Raw genomic sequence first — 14,989 nt, forward strand, 5'->3', positions numbered from 1 at the left:
TATCAGCACTTTCACCATATCATTTGAGGTGTTTAGCAGCTCAGTACAGATGAGTGTGTCTTTGATGTAGAGGCTGACCCAACCCTGAAGCCGGTGTTTCCTATCACATCTGAAAAGATTGTACTCTGAAATCCATATTTCACCATCATGGTAGTCCTTTGTGTGAGTTTCTGTTAGGGCTGCAAACACTACATTTGCCTCATGTAGGAGACCATCCATAAAGTGAACTTTGTTGGATTTGCGTGTTCTTATACCCTGGATGTTGGCAAATATAAATGATGTTATCGTGTTAGTGGAAGTATTGGATGCCTTAATTGGTGTTAATATGTGAGGCTCTGGTAAGGAGGCCACTGAGTTTGCGTCCTCTAGCATTTGACCAAGTTGGTGGTAGAATCTGGTCATTTTTAGCCATTCTTCTCCTCCTCCTCTTGCTAAAAAATTATCCCGGTCGATGGAGTAGTGGCTGTTTTCATAGTGGCGGTCTGTCGGTTTTATTCGCCTGGTACCTCTTATATGAAAAGCTGGACATTCAGCATTGAAGCACTCTTTCCTGTCCAAAGAGTTCTTGCAAATTTCTGGGTGAAAGAATTCACAGCTTTTGGTACATTTACCTGTATTGAGGAGGTTTCTGCACGTTCTAGGGTGATCGTACTTACATGTTCCATTTGTTCTTCTCGATATCCCATGTTTACAGGTTGCCCATTTGTAATACCAACAGATTTTGGGGCCTTGTTTTGTTTGTTTCCCTTTGCCAGGGACCGCAGTCTGCTGCGGCGTCCCCGACACTGTGCTCTGCTCTGGGTCCTACGACACCGCGCTCTGCTCCGGTGCCGACTCCGCGTTCTGCTCAGGCGTCCCCAACTCCGCACTCTGCTCAGGCGCTCCCGACTCCCCGCTCTGCTCAGGCGTCCCGAACTCTGCGCTCTGCTCCGGCGCCGCTGCCACCGAGCTCTGTGCTGCATCTGGTTGTACCTTGGTTTCATGTACAGTTTGTTTGAAGACATTAGAAATTGCTATGCAGGCATTTATTAGTGATTCTCTGTTTTCGGCGGGAGTTTTATCCAGGATTTCCATCATCTTCAAAAAAGTTACATCATCCTTTTTGCAGAGCCAGTACACAGAGTGGTCACTGGGACCATTTCTCCTTGAATTATTAGTCATGTTGGCACATTTTTTGTGTATGGCGGCTGAACAGAGTTGGCATTGAAAGCTCTGTTGGTAATCTACTTCATGTTGCATTCTATGCACGTTTTTATCAAAGACATTTTGAGGGAGACTTCTGACATGGATGAACAATTTTCTGACAGATGAGGGCGGTAATCAGAGACACTGTGTTTGACTGGAGGAGTGTTACTAACAGAGTACCACAGGGTTCAGTTCTTGCACCAGTAACGTTCATCGTCTACATAAACCATCTACCAGAAGGAATACAGGATTATATGAACATGTTTGTGGATGATGCTGAGAAACTGGGGAAGATAGGAGACGCAGACGCCCTTCATGCCCTTCAAATTGATGTAGATAAAATAAGTGCTTTGAGCAACAAGTGGCTAAGGAAATTCAGTGTGAATAAATGCTATGTTATGGAATGTGAATGTGATATATGAACAGCTGTTACTGGTTGCTTCCTAGCTGTGTTGTGAAAGAAAAATTGATCGTTGATTGACAGTTGAGAGGAGGGCCGAAGGAACAGAGCTCAACCCCCGCAAGCACAACTAGGTGAATACAGATACATTCACACACACACATACACACACACAAACCCACACACACACACACACACATCCTGTACTTGAACCCATCCTGTTTCTAATATATGTAAACGATCTTCCGGAGGGTATAGACTCATTCCTCTCAATGTTTGCTGATGATGCAAAGATTATGAGAAGAATCAAGACGGATGAAGATAGACAGAGACTACAAGACGACCTGGACAAATTGGAGAAATGGTCTAGAAAATGGCTGCTAAAGTTCAACTCAGGAAAGTGTAAAGTAATGAAATTAGGCGAAGGCAGCAGGAGGCTGAACACAAGGTACCATCTGGGAGGTGATATCCTGCAAGAGTCAAATAGAGAGAAAGATCTGGGGAAAGAAAGATCCCAAATGATTACCCACTGTTTCTGAAATATGTAAATGAGAGTATAGAATCGTTCCTCTCCTTGTTTGCTGATGATGCACAGATTATGAGGATGATTACGCATAAGAAAAAGCTGGAAAAAGTTCAGAGGTATCCAGGGAGCCGGTCGGCCGAGCGGACAGCACACTGGACTTGTGATCCTGTGGTCCTGGGTTCGATCCCAGGCGCCGGCGAGAAACAATGGGCAAAGTTTCTTTCACCCTATGCCCCTGTTACCTAGCAGTAAATAGGTACCTGGGTGTTAGTCAGCTGTCACGGGCTGCTTCCTGGGGGTGGAGGCCTGGTCGAGGACCGGGCCGCGGGGACACTAAAGCCCCGAAATCATCTCAAGATAACCTCAAGATAAGATGCCACTTGTCTAGTCCCAGAACTAAGAGGCATGAGTTACGAGGAAAGGCTGCGAGAAATGTACCTCACGACACTGGAAGGCAGAAGAGTAAGGGAAGACATGATCACTACCTACAAAATTCTCAGAGGTATTGATAAATTAGATAAGGATAAACTGCTAACACGAGGGGTACTCGAACAAGGGGACACAGGTGGAGACTGAGTACCCAAATGAGCCACAGGGACGTCAGAAAGATCTTTTTCAGTGTCAAAATAGTTAAAAGATGGAATGCATTAGGCAGTGATGTGGTGGAGGCTGACTCCATACACAGTTTCAAATGTAGATATGAGAGCCCAGTAGGCTAAGGAATCTGTACACTTGTTGATTGATAGTTGAGAAGCGGGACCATAGAGCCAGAGCTCAACCCCCGCAAGCACAACTAGGTGAGTACAACTAGGTGAGTGCACACACACACACACAGGACGAAAGAGCCAGAGCTCAACCCCCGCAAGCACAACTTGGTGAGTACACACACACACACACACACACACACACACACACACACACACACACACACACACACACACACACACACACACACACACACACACACAGTTGTGACAGGTGAGGATTGTAGGATCCTCCAAGAGGACTTAAACAGGTTGCAGAGATGGTCAGAGAAATGGCTACTGAGTTCAACACCAGTAAATGTAAAGTTATGGAAATGGGATCAGGTGATAGACGACCAAAGGGACAGTACACAATGAAGGGGGAACAGCCTACCTGTAACGATTCGAGAAAGAGACCTGGGAGTAGATGTTACACCTAATCTAACTCCTGAGGCACATATAAATAGGATAACGACAGCAGCGTACTCTACACTGGCGAAAATTAGAACTTCATTCAGAAACCTCAGTGAGGAGGCTTTTAGGGCGCTTTACACTGCCTACGTGAGACCCGTCTTAGAGTATGCCGCGCCATCATGGAGCCCCCACCTGAAGAAACACATAAAGAAACTGGAGAAGGTCCAGAGGTTTGCGACGAGGCTTGTCCCAGAGTTACGAGGGATGGGATATGAAGAACATCTGAGGAAACTGAACCTTACGACATTAGAGAAAAGAAGGGAGAGAGGAGATATGATAGGAACATATAAAATAGTCAGGGGAATTGACAAAGTGGAAATAGATGAAATGTTCACACTTAATAATAACAGAACGAGGGGACATGGGTGGAAACTGGAAACTCAGATGAGTCACAGAGATGTTAGGAAGTTTTCTTTTAGCGTGAGAGTAGTGGAAAAATGGAATGCACTTGGGGAACAGGTTGTGGAAGCAAACTCTATTCATACTTTTAAAATTAGGTATGATAGGGAAATAGGACAGGAGTCATTGCTGTAAACAACCGATGGCTGGAAAGGCGGGATCCAAGAGCCAATGCTGGATTCTGCAAGCACAAATAGGTGAGTACACACACACACAAACACACACACACACACACACACACACACACACACACACACACACACACACACACACACACACACACACACACACACATTTCTAACATATGTTAACGACATGTTTACAGGAGTAGAGTCCTACATGTCGATGTTCGCGGATGACGCAAAGTTGATGAGAAGAGTTGTGACAGATGAGGATTGTAGGATCCTCCAAGAGGACCTGAACAGGTTGCAGAGATGGTCAGAGAAATGGCTACTGGAGTTCAACACAAACAAATGTATAGTTATGGAAATGGGATTGGGTGATAGGAGACCAAAGGGACAGTACACATTGAAGGGGAACTGCCTACCTGTGACGACGTGAGAAAGAGACCTGGGTGTGGACGTAACACCTAATCTATCTCCTGAAGCACATTTAAATAGGATAACAACAACAGCGTACTCTACACTGGCAAAAGTTAGATCATCATTCAGAAACCTAAGTGAGGAGGCATTTAGGGCGCGTTACACTGCTTACGTGAGGCCAGTCTTAGAGTATGCTGCCTCATCATGGAGTCCCCATCTGAAGAAGCATATAAGGAAAGTGGAAAAGGTTCAGAGGTTTGCACCGAGACTCGTCCCAGAGTTACGAGGGATGGGATGTGAAGAGCGCCTGAAGGAACTGAGCCTTACGACACTAGAAAGAAGAAGGGAGAAGGGGGGACATGATACTAACCTATAAAATACTCAAGGGGGATTGACAGAGTGGACATAGACGAAATGTTCACACGGAATAGTAACAGAACGAGGGGACATGGGTGGAAGCTGGACACTCAGATGAGTCACAGGGATGTTAGGAAGTTTTCTTTTAGCGTGAGAGTAGTGCAAAAACGGAATGCACTTAAGTAACAGGTTATGGAAGCAAATACTATTCATAATTTTAAAACTAGGTATGATAGGGAAATGGGACAGGAGTCATTGCTGTAAACAACCGATTCTCGAAAGGCGGGATCCAAGAGTCAATGCTCGATCCTGCAGACACAAATAGGTGAGTACACACACACACACACACACACACACACACACACACACACACACACACACACACACACACACACACACACACACACACTCACACTCACATACACACACAAACACACATACACACACACAGGCTTGTTTAACAGGCACACACACTAGGGGACACAGGTAGAAACTGAGTGCTCAAATGAGCCACAGAGATATTAAAAAGAATTTTTTTAGTGTCAGAGTGGTTGACAAATGGAATGCATTAGGAAGTGATGTGGTGGAGGCTGACTCCATACACAGTTTCAAGTGTAGATATGATAGAGCCCAATAGGCTCAGGAACCTGTACACCTGTTGATTGACAGTTGAGAGGCGGGACCAAAGAGCCAGAGCTCAACCCCTGCTAGCACAACTAGGTGAGTACAACTAGGTGAGTACACACATACACTCACACACACACACACACACAGGACAGGACGAAGGAGGAGAGAGCCTGGGCAGCAGAGGCAAGGAGGAAGCGCAGGGACAGAGGAGTAAGCCAGGAAATCGCAGCCTCCAACACAGCAGTCCCAGAGACAAGAGGAGAACCCAAAACCAGCATCCCAGCAACACCACCTCCCCCCTCTGCATAGAAACCCTCCCTTCCCCTCACCCTACCTGCCCCCACCCAAATGATCACCCAAAACCCCATTCTGAGCCTGTCACCCCTCCTCCCATTCCCACCATGTCCCCCCTCCCACCTTTCCCCCCCTGTCCCCCCTCCCCCTTCATCCCATACTCTCCCTATCCCTCCTCCCCCTCACCCCATATCCTACATGTCCCCCCTATCTCCTTAACCCAAACCCTTCCCTTGAACCTCTACCCCCCACCCCAAAATCCTCTGAGACCCTGGAAACCACCTCACAGATCTTTTCACCCAGGGAACAGCTTTCCACACGGGCAGAATGCTCGCCAAGAAGGGGGCAAGAATATGAACTGAATAAAGTGAGCTTCAAGGCAATGTACACTAACATAGATGGGATTACAAATAAAACAAGTGAACTCGGAGAATGGACACTAGAAGAAAACCCAGACATAACAGCACTCACAGAAACAAAGCTAACGAAAACCATAACTAATGCAGTGTTTCCACAGGGCTACTATGTAGTGAGGAAAGAGAAAGAAGGGCACGGAGGTGGTGTTGCTTTGCTACTAAGAGAAGATTGGAGTTTTGAAGAGATGGTAATTCAGAACTGTGAAGGTTTCAGTGACTACATATCAGGCACCATAGCAACTGGAGGACAGAAAATTATAGTAGTAGTCATATATAACCCCCCACCGAACGACAGAAGACCCCAGACAGAAATATGATAGAAACAACTTGGCCACCATCAAAATAATAGAGAGAGCAGCTTCTGTGGCTAGCAAGAACGGATCGAGACTACTAATCATGAGAGACTTCAACCATGGGAAGATAGATTGGGGGAACAGAGACCCACATGGAGGACCAGACACATGGAGAGCTAAGCTGCTGGATGTGGCAACAAGAAACTTTATAAGTCAACACGTCAAGGGACCGACAAGAATGAGAGGAGGGGATGAACCAGCTTTGCTTGATCTGATATTTACCCTAAATGAGTCGGATATAAGGGAAATTAAGTTGGAAGCACCCTTGGGAATTAGTGATCATAGTGTATTGAGCTTTGAGTACCTGGTTGAGCTAGGAATTATCACCCCCAAAAAAGAACTGGGAAACAAAGGGCTGGCGTACCGAAAGGGAAACTATGAGGAGATGAATAAATTCCTATGGGATATACATTGGGACACAGAACTCGGAACCAAGTCCGTACAAGACATGATGGACTATGTCACCAAAAAATGTCAGGAGGCTGTAAGCAGGTTTGTCCCAGCCCGACAGAAAAAGACAGAGAAGCAAAGGAAGAATCTATGGTTTAATAGGGAATGTATGAAAGCAAAGGAGCTGAACAAAAGGGCATGGAGGAACTTCCGTAATAACAGAACACCAGAAAGTAGAGAGAGAGACCAGAGAACCAGGAACGAGTATGTTAGTGTGAGAAGAGCAGCTGAGAAAAGGTATGAAAATGATATAGATAATAAAGCCAAGACCGAACCAAAGCTACTACACAGTCACATCAGGAGGAAGACAACAGTGAAGGAACAGGTGATGAAACTTAGGGTGGGCGAGAACAGGTACACAGAGAATGACAAAGAGGTGTGTGAAGAACTCAACATAAGGTTCCAGGAGGTCTTTACAATAGAACAGGGAGAAGTCACGGCGCTAGGAGAGGTGGCAGCAAACCAGGTGACCTTGGAAAGGTTCGAAATTACAAGAGATGAGGTCAAGAAGCACCTGTTGGAGCTGGATGTGAGAAAAGTTGTAGGGCCAGATGGATTCTCACCATGGGTATTGAAAGAGTGTGCAGGAGCACTTTGCTTGCCACTCTCCATAGTGTATAGTAGGGCACTGGAAACGGGAGACCTACCAGAAATATGGAAGACTGCTAATGTAGTACCAATATACAAAAAGGGTGACAGACAAGAGGCACTGAACTACAGGCCAGTGTCCTTAACTTGTATACCATGCAAGGTGATGGAGAAGATTGTGAGAAAAAACCTAGTAACACATCTGGAGAGAAGAGACTTTGTGACAACCCATCAACATGGGTTCAGGGAGGGTAAATCTTGCCTTACAGGCTTGATAGAATTCTACGATCAGGTGACAAAGATTAAGCAAGAAAGAGAAGGATGGGCGGACTGCATTTTTTTGGACTGTTGGAAAGCCTTTGACACAGTACCCCATAAAAGGTTGATGCATAAGCTGGAGAAACAGGCAGGAGTAACTGGTAGGGGGCTCCAGTGGATAAGGGAGTACCCAAGCAATAGGAAGCAGAGAGTTACAGTGAGGGGTGAGACCTCAGAATGGCGTGAAGTCACCAGTGGAGTCCCACAGGGCTCTGTGCTTGGACCTATCCTGTTTCTGATATACGTAAATGATCTCCCAGAGGGTATAGACTCATTCCTCTCAATGTTTGCTGACGACGCCAAAATTATGAGAAGGATTAAGACAGAGGAGGACAGCTTGAGGCTTCAAGAAGATCTGGACAAGCTGCAGGAATGGTCGAACAAATGGCTGTTAGAGTTTAACCCAAGCAAATGTAATGTAATGAATATAGAGGTAGGAAGCAAGAGACCAGATACAAGGTATCATTTGGGAGATGAAATTCTTCAAGAGTCAGAGAGAGAGAAAGACCTGGGGGTTGATATCACGCCAGAAATGTCCCCTGAAACTTATATCAAGAGGATAACATCAGCAGCATATGCCAGGTTGGATAACATAAGAACGGCCTTTAGAAACTTGTGTAAGGAATCTTTCAGAACATTATATACCACATATGTCAGACCAATCCTGGAGTATGCGGCTCCAGCATGGAGTCCATATCTAGTCAAGCATAAAACTAAACTGGCAGAGGTTCAAAGGTTTGCCACCAGACTAGTACCCGAGTTGAGAGGTATGAGCTACGAGGAGAGACTACGGGAATTAAACCTTACTTCGTTGGAAGACAGAAGAGTTAGGGGGGACATGATCACCACATTCAAGATTCTCAAGGGAAGCGACAGGGTTGATAAAGACAGGCTATTTAACTCAAGAGGCACACTCACTAGGGGACACAGGTGGAAACTGAGTACCCAAATGAGCCACAGAGATATTAGAAAGAACTTTTTTAGTGTCAGAGTGGTTGACAAATGGAATGCATTAGGAAGTGATGTGGTGAAGGCTGACTCCATACACAGCTTCAAGTGTAGATATGATAGAGCCCAATAGGCTCAGGAACCTGTACACCTGTTGATTGACAGTTGAGAGGCGGGACCAAAGAGCCAGAGCTCAACCCCCGCAAGTGCAACTAGTGTAGATATATCAACTAGGTGAGTACAACTAGGTGAGTACAGTGAGAACATGCAGGGATGTGGTGGAGGGGAGCAGTGAATAATCGCTGATGGAGTGATGTCCTTGAGAAACAGACACGGAGTGATGCTAATGTTGATATGTTTTCACTAGACCCTTCCTTCTCCCTCTCTATCTCTACATCTCTAATTCCCTTCATCTATTTCCATCTCCTACCATCTCTCTCTCTCTCTCTCTCCACTCCATCACTATCTCCTTACCCACATCTCTCTCTTTGTATGGTCCGTCGACGCTTATCTCCAAGAAGGAGCATCTATGACTCCATATTGTGGGGAGGTGCACAGCTGCTGAGCCTCCATCCCCTCAGTCTCCCTCTCTGGCTGACACTCTGGGGCCTCGGGGAAGTGGAGGTGAGACTGTGAGACTGTGAGTCTGTGAGTCTGAGTCTGTGAGTCTGTGAGTCTGTGAGTCTGTGAGTCTGTGAGACTGTGAGTCTGTGAGACTGTGAGTCTGTGAGTCTGTGAGACTGTGAGTCTGTGAGTCTGTGAGTCTGTGAGACTGTGAGACTGTGAGTCTGTGAGTCTGTGAGTCTGTGAGACTGTGAGTCTGTGAGACTGTGAGTCTGTGAGTCTGTGAGTCTGTGAGTCTGTGAGACTGTGAGTCTGTGAGTCTGTGAGACTGTGAGTCTGTGAGTCTGTGAGACTGTGAGTCTGTGAGTCTGTGAGACTGTGAGTCTGTGTGTCTGTGAGTCTGTGAGTCTGTGAGTCTGTGAGACTGTGAGTCTGTGAGTCTGTGAGACTGTGAGACTGTGAGTCTGTGAGTCTGTGAGTCTGTGAGACTGTGAGTCTGTGAGACTGTGAGACTGTGAGTCTGTGAGTCTGTGAGACTGTGAGTCTGTGAGTCTGTGAGTCTGTGAGTCTGTGAGACTGTGAGTCTGTGAGACTGTGAGTCTGTGAGTCTGTGAGTCTGTGAGTCTGTGAGTCTGTGAGACTGTGAGACTGTGAGACTGTGAGACTGTGAGTCTGTGAGACTGTGAGACTGTGAGACTGTGAGACTGTGAGTCTGTGAGACTGTGAGTCTGTGAGTCTGTGAGTCTGTGAGACTGTGAGTCTGTGAGTCTGTGAGACTGTGAGTCTGTGAGACTGTGAGTCTGTGAGACTGTGAGTCTGTGAGACTGTGAGACTGTGAGTCTGTGAGTCTGTGAGTCTGTGAGACTGTGAGTCTGTGAGTCTGTGAGTCTGTGAGTCTGTGAGTCTGTGAGACTGTGAGTCTGTGAAACTGTGAGTCTGTGAGACTGTGAGTCTGTGAGTCTGTGAGACTGTGAGTCTGTGAGTCTGTGAGTCTGTGAGTCTGTGAGACTGTGAGACTGTGAGTCTGTGAAACTGTGAGACTGTGAGACTGTGAGACTGTGAGTCTGTGAGACTGTGAGTCTGTGAGTCTGTGAGTCTGTGAGACTGTGAGTCTGTGAGTCTGTGAGTCTGTGAGACTGTGAGTCTGTGAAACTGTGAGACTGTGAGACTGTGAGTCTGTGAGACTGTGAGTCTGTGAGTCTGTGAGTCTGTGAGACTGTGAGTCTGTGAGACTGTGAGTCTGTGAGTCTGTGAGACTGTGAGTCTGTGAGTCTGTGAGTCTGTGAGACTGTGAGTCTGTGAGTCTGTGAGACTGTGAGTCTGTGAGTCTGTGAGTCTGTGAGACTGTGAGTCTGTGAGTCTGTGAGACTGTGAGTCTGTGTGTCTGTGAGTCTGTGAGTCTGTGAGTCTGTGAGACTGTGAGTCTGTGAGTCTGTGAGACTGTGAGACTGTGAGTCTGTGAGTCTGTGAGTCTGTGAGACTGTGAGTCTGTGAGACTGTGAGACTGTGAGTCTGTGAGTCTGTGAGTCTGTGAGACTGTGAGTCTGTGAGTCTGTGAGTCTGTGAGTCTGTGAGACTGTGAGTCTGTGAGACTGTGAGTCTGTGAGTCTGTGAGTCTGTGAGTCTGTGAGACTGTGAGACTGTGAGACTGTGAGACTGTGAGTCTGTGAGACTGTGAGACTGTGAGACTGTGAGACTGTGAGTCTGTGAGACTGTGAGTCTGTGAGTCTGTGAGTCTGTGAGACTGTGAGTCTGTGAGTCTGTGAGACTGTGAGACTGTGAGTCTGTGAGACTGTGAGTCTGTGAGACTGTGAGTCTGTGAGACTGTGAGACTGTGAGACTGTGAGTCTGTGAGTCTGTGAGTCTGTGAGACTGTGAGTCTGTGAGTCTGTGAGTCTGTGAGTCTGTGAGACTGTGAGTCTGTGAAACTGTGAGTCTGTGAGACTGTGAGTCTGTGAGTCTGTGAGACTGTGAGTCTGTGAGTCTGTGAGTCTGTGAGACTGTGAGACTGTGAGTCTGTGAAACTGTGAGACTGTGAGACTGTGAGACTGTGAGACTGTGAGTCTGTGAGACTGTGAGTCTGTGAGTCTGTGAGTCTGTGAGACTGTGAGTCTGTGAGTCTGTGAGACTGTGAGTCTGTGAAACTGTGAGTCTGTGAGTCTGTGAGACTGTGAGACTGTGAGACTGTGAGTCTGTGAGACTGTGAGTCTGTGAGTCTGTGAGTCTGTGAGGAAAGGAAGAGGGGCAGGGAGAGTGAGAAGGTGGGAAGGAGGCACAGTGAGGCAAGGGGGAGGGAGATACCTGTAAGGAAGAGATGAAGATAGAGACACTGACGGCTCTCTCACTCTACTCCAGTGTACACTCTCAACAACAACAACAACAATTGAGGAGAAGTGTCATAATGTCTCTCACAACCACTGCTTCTACTGGAGCTGTTGTCTAGTGGTCCCACTACCACAACCACCACTACCACAACTACCAGTACCACAACTACCACTACCACAACCACCACTACCACAACCACCAGTACCACAAACACCACTACCACAACCACCAGTACCACAACCACCACTACCACAACCACCAGTACCACAACCACCACTACCACAACCACCAGTACCACAACCACCAGTACCACAACCACCACTACCACAACCACCAGTACCACAACCACCAGTACCACAACCACCAGTACCACAACCACCACTACCACAACCACCAGTACCACAACCACCAGTACCACAACCACCACTACCACAACCACCAGTACCACAACCACCAGTACCACAACCACCACTACCACAACCACCAGTACCACAACCACCAGTACCACAACCATCAGTACCACAACCACCACTACCACAACCACCAGTACCACAACCACCAGTACCACAACCACCAGTACCACAACCACCACTACCACAACCACCAGTACCACAACCACCAGTACCACAACCACCACTACCACAACCACCAGTACCACAACCACCAGTACCACAACCACCAGTACCACAACCACCAGTACCACAACCACCACTACCACAACCACCAGTACCACAACCACCAGTACCACAACCACCAGTACCACAACCACCAGTACCACAACCACCAGTACCACAACCACCACTACCACAACCACCAGTACCACAACCACCAGTACCACAACCACCACTACCACAACCACCAGTACCACAACCACCACTACCACAACCACCAGTACCACAACCACCAGTACCACAACCACCACTACCACAACCACCAGTACCACAACCACCAGTACCACAACCACCAGTACCACAACCACCAGTACCACAACCACCACTACCACAACCCCACTACCACAACCACCACTACCACAACTACCAGTACCACAACCACCACTACCACAACCACCACTACCACAACTACCACTACCACAACCACCAGTACCACAACCACCAGTACCATACCACCAGTACCACAACCACCACTACCACAACCACCACTACCACAACTACCAGTACCACAACCACCACTACCACAACCACCACTACCACAACCACCACTACCACAACCACCACTACCACAACCACCACTACCACAACCACCAGTACCACAACCACCACTACCACAACCACCACTACCACAACCACCACTACCACAACCACCACTACCACAACCACCGGTACCACAACCACCACTACCACAACCACCAGTACCACAACCACCACTACCACAACCACCAGTATCACAACCACCACTACCACAACCACCAGTATCACAACCACCACTACCACAACCACCACTACCACAACCACCAGTACCACAACCACCAGTACCACAACCACCACTACCACAACCACCACTACCACAACCACCACCACCACCACTACCACAACCACCACTACCACAACCACCACTACCAGAACCACCACTACCACAACCACCAGTACCACAACCACCACTACCACCACTACCACAACCACCAGTACCACAACCACCACTACCACAACCACCACTACCACAACCACCACTACCACAACCACCACTACCACAACCACCAGTACCACAACCACCACTACCCAACCACCAGTACCACAACCACCACTACCACAACCACCACTACCACAACCACCAGTATCACAACCACCACTACACAACCACCACTACCACAACCACCACTACCACAACCACCACTACCACAACCACCACTACCACAACCACCACTACCACAACCACCACTACCACAACCACCACTACCACAACCACCAGTATCACAACCACCACTACCACAACCACCAGTATCACAACCACCACTACCACAACCACCACTACCACAACCACCACTACCACAACCACCACTACCACAACCACCACTACACAACCACCACTACCACAACCACCACTACCACAACCACCACTACCACAACCACCAGTACCACAACCACCACTACCACAACCACCACTACCACAACCACCAGTACCACAACCACCACTACCACAACCACCGGTACCACAACCACCACTACCACAACCACCAGTACCACAACCACCACTACCACAACCACCAGTATCACAACCACCACTACCACAACCACCAGTATCACAACCACCACTACCACAACCACCACTACCACAACCACCAGTACCACAACCACCAGTACCACAACCACCACTACCACAACCACCACGTCCACAACCACCACACCACCACTACCACAACCACCACTACCACAACCACCACTACCAGAACCACCACTACCACAACCACCAGTACCACAACCACCACTACCACCACTACCACAACCACCAGTACCACAACCACCACTACCACAACTACCTCACTATTATTATTATTATTATTATTATTATTACTCTATTTTATTTTCTACCAAAGTTTGGGTTCCTTGGCGGATGAAAATAGTCCCCCCCCCGGCTGCTGGATGGATGAAGGTCCCCCCCACCCTGCCAGCTTGATGGATGAAGGTCCCCCCCCACCCTGCCAGCTTGATGGATGAGGTCCCCCCCCACCCTGCCAGCTTGATGGATGAAGGTCCACCCCACCCTGCCAGCTTGATGGATGAAGGTCCCCCCCACCCTGCCAGCTTTATGGATGAAGGTCCCCCCCACCCCACCCTGCCACCTTGATGGATGAAGGTCCCCCCCCCACCCTGCCAGCTTGATGGTGGATGAAGGTCCCCCCCACCCTGCCAGCTTGATGGATGAAGGTCGCCCCCCACCCTGCCCAGCTTGATGGATGAAGGTCCCCCCCACCCTGCCAGCTTGATGGATGAAGGTCCCCCCCACCCTGCCAGCTTGATGGATGAAGGTCCACCCCACCCTGCCAGCTTGATGGATGAAGGTCCACCCCACCCTGCCAGCTTGATGGATGAAGGTCCCCCCCACCCTGCCAGCTTGATGGATGAAGGTCCCCCCACCCTGCCAGCTTGATGGATGAAGGTCCCACCCCACCCTGCCAGCTTGATGGATGAAGGTCCCCCCCACCCTGCCAGCTTGATGGATGAAGGTCCCCCCCACCCTGCCAGCTTGATGGATGAAGGTCCACCCCACCCTGCCAGCTTGATGGATGAAGGTCCACCCCACCCTGCCAGCTTGATGGATGAAGGTCCACCCCACCCTGCCAGCTTGATGGATGAAGGTCCCCACCCTGCCAGCTTGATGGATGAAGGTCCCCCCCACCCTGCCAGCTTGATGGATGAAGGTCCCCCCCACCCTGCCAGCTTGATGGATGAAGGTCCCCCCCACCCTGCCAGCTTGATGGATGAAGGTCCCCCCCACCCTGCCAGCTTGATGGATGAAGGTCCC

General features: G+C 48.6%; 1 protein-coding gene across 1 annotated transcript in view; it reads right to left on the reverse strand.

Annotated features, from left to right (window-relative positions):
* Positions 1-804: 804 nt before the first annotated feature.
* LOC138373652 (uncharacterized PPE family protein PPE12-like) overlaps positions 805-14,989 on the reverse strand; it is a 60,694-nt gene continuing 46,509 nt past the window's right edge. Inside the window, exon 3 of the mRNA XM_069339993.1 lies at positions 805-962. Coding sequence (XP_069196094.1) covers positions 805-962 — 158 coding nt within the window. The remainder of the gene's footprint in view (positions 963-14,989) is intronic.

Source organism: Procambarus clarkii, chromosome 43, assembly GCF_040958095.1.
Source record: "Procambarus clarkii isolate CNS0578487 chromosome 43, FALCON_Pclarkii_2.0, whole genome shotgun sequence".
Taxonomy (NCBI): Eukaryota; Metazoa; Arthropoda; class Malacostraca; order Decapoda; family Cambaridae; genus Procambarus; species Procambarus clarkii.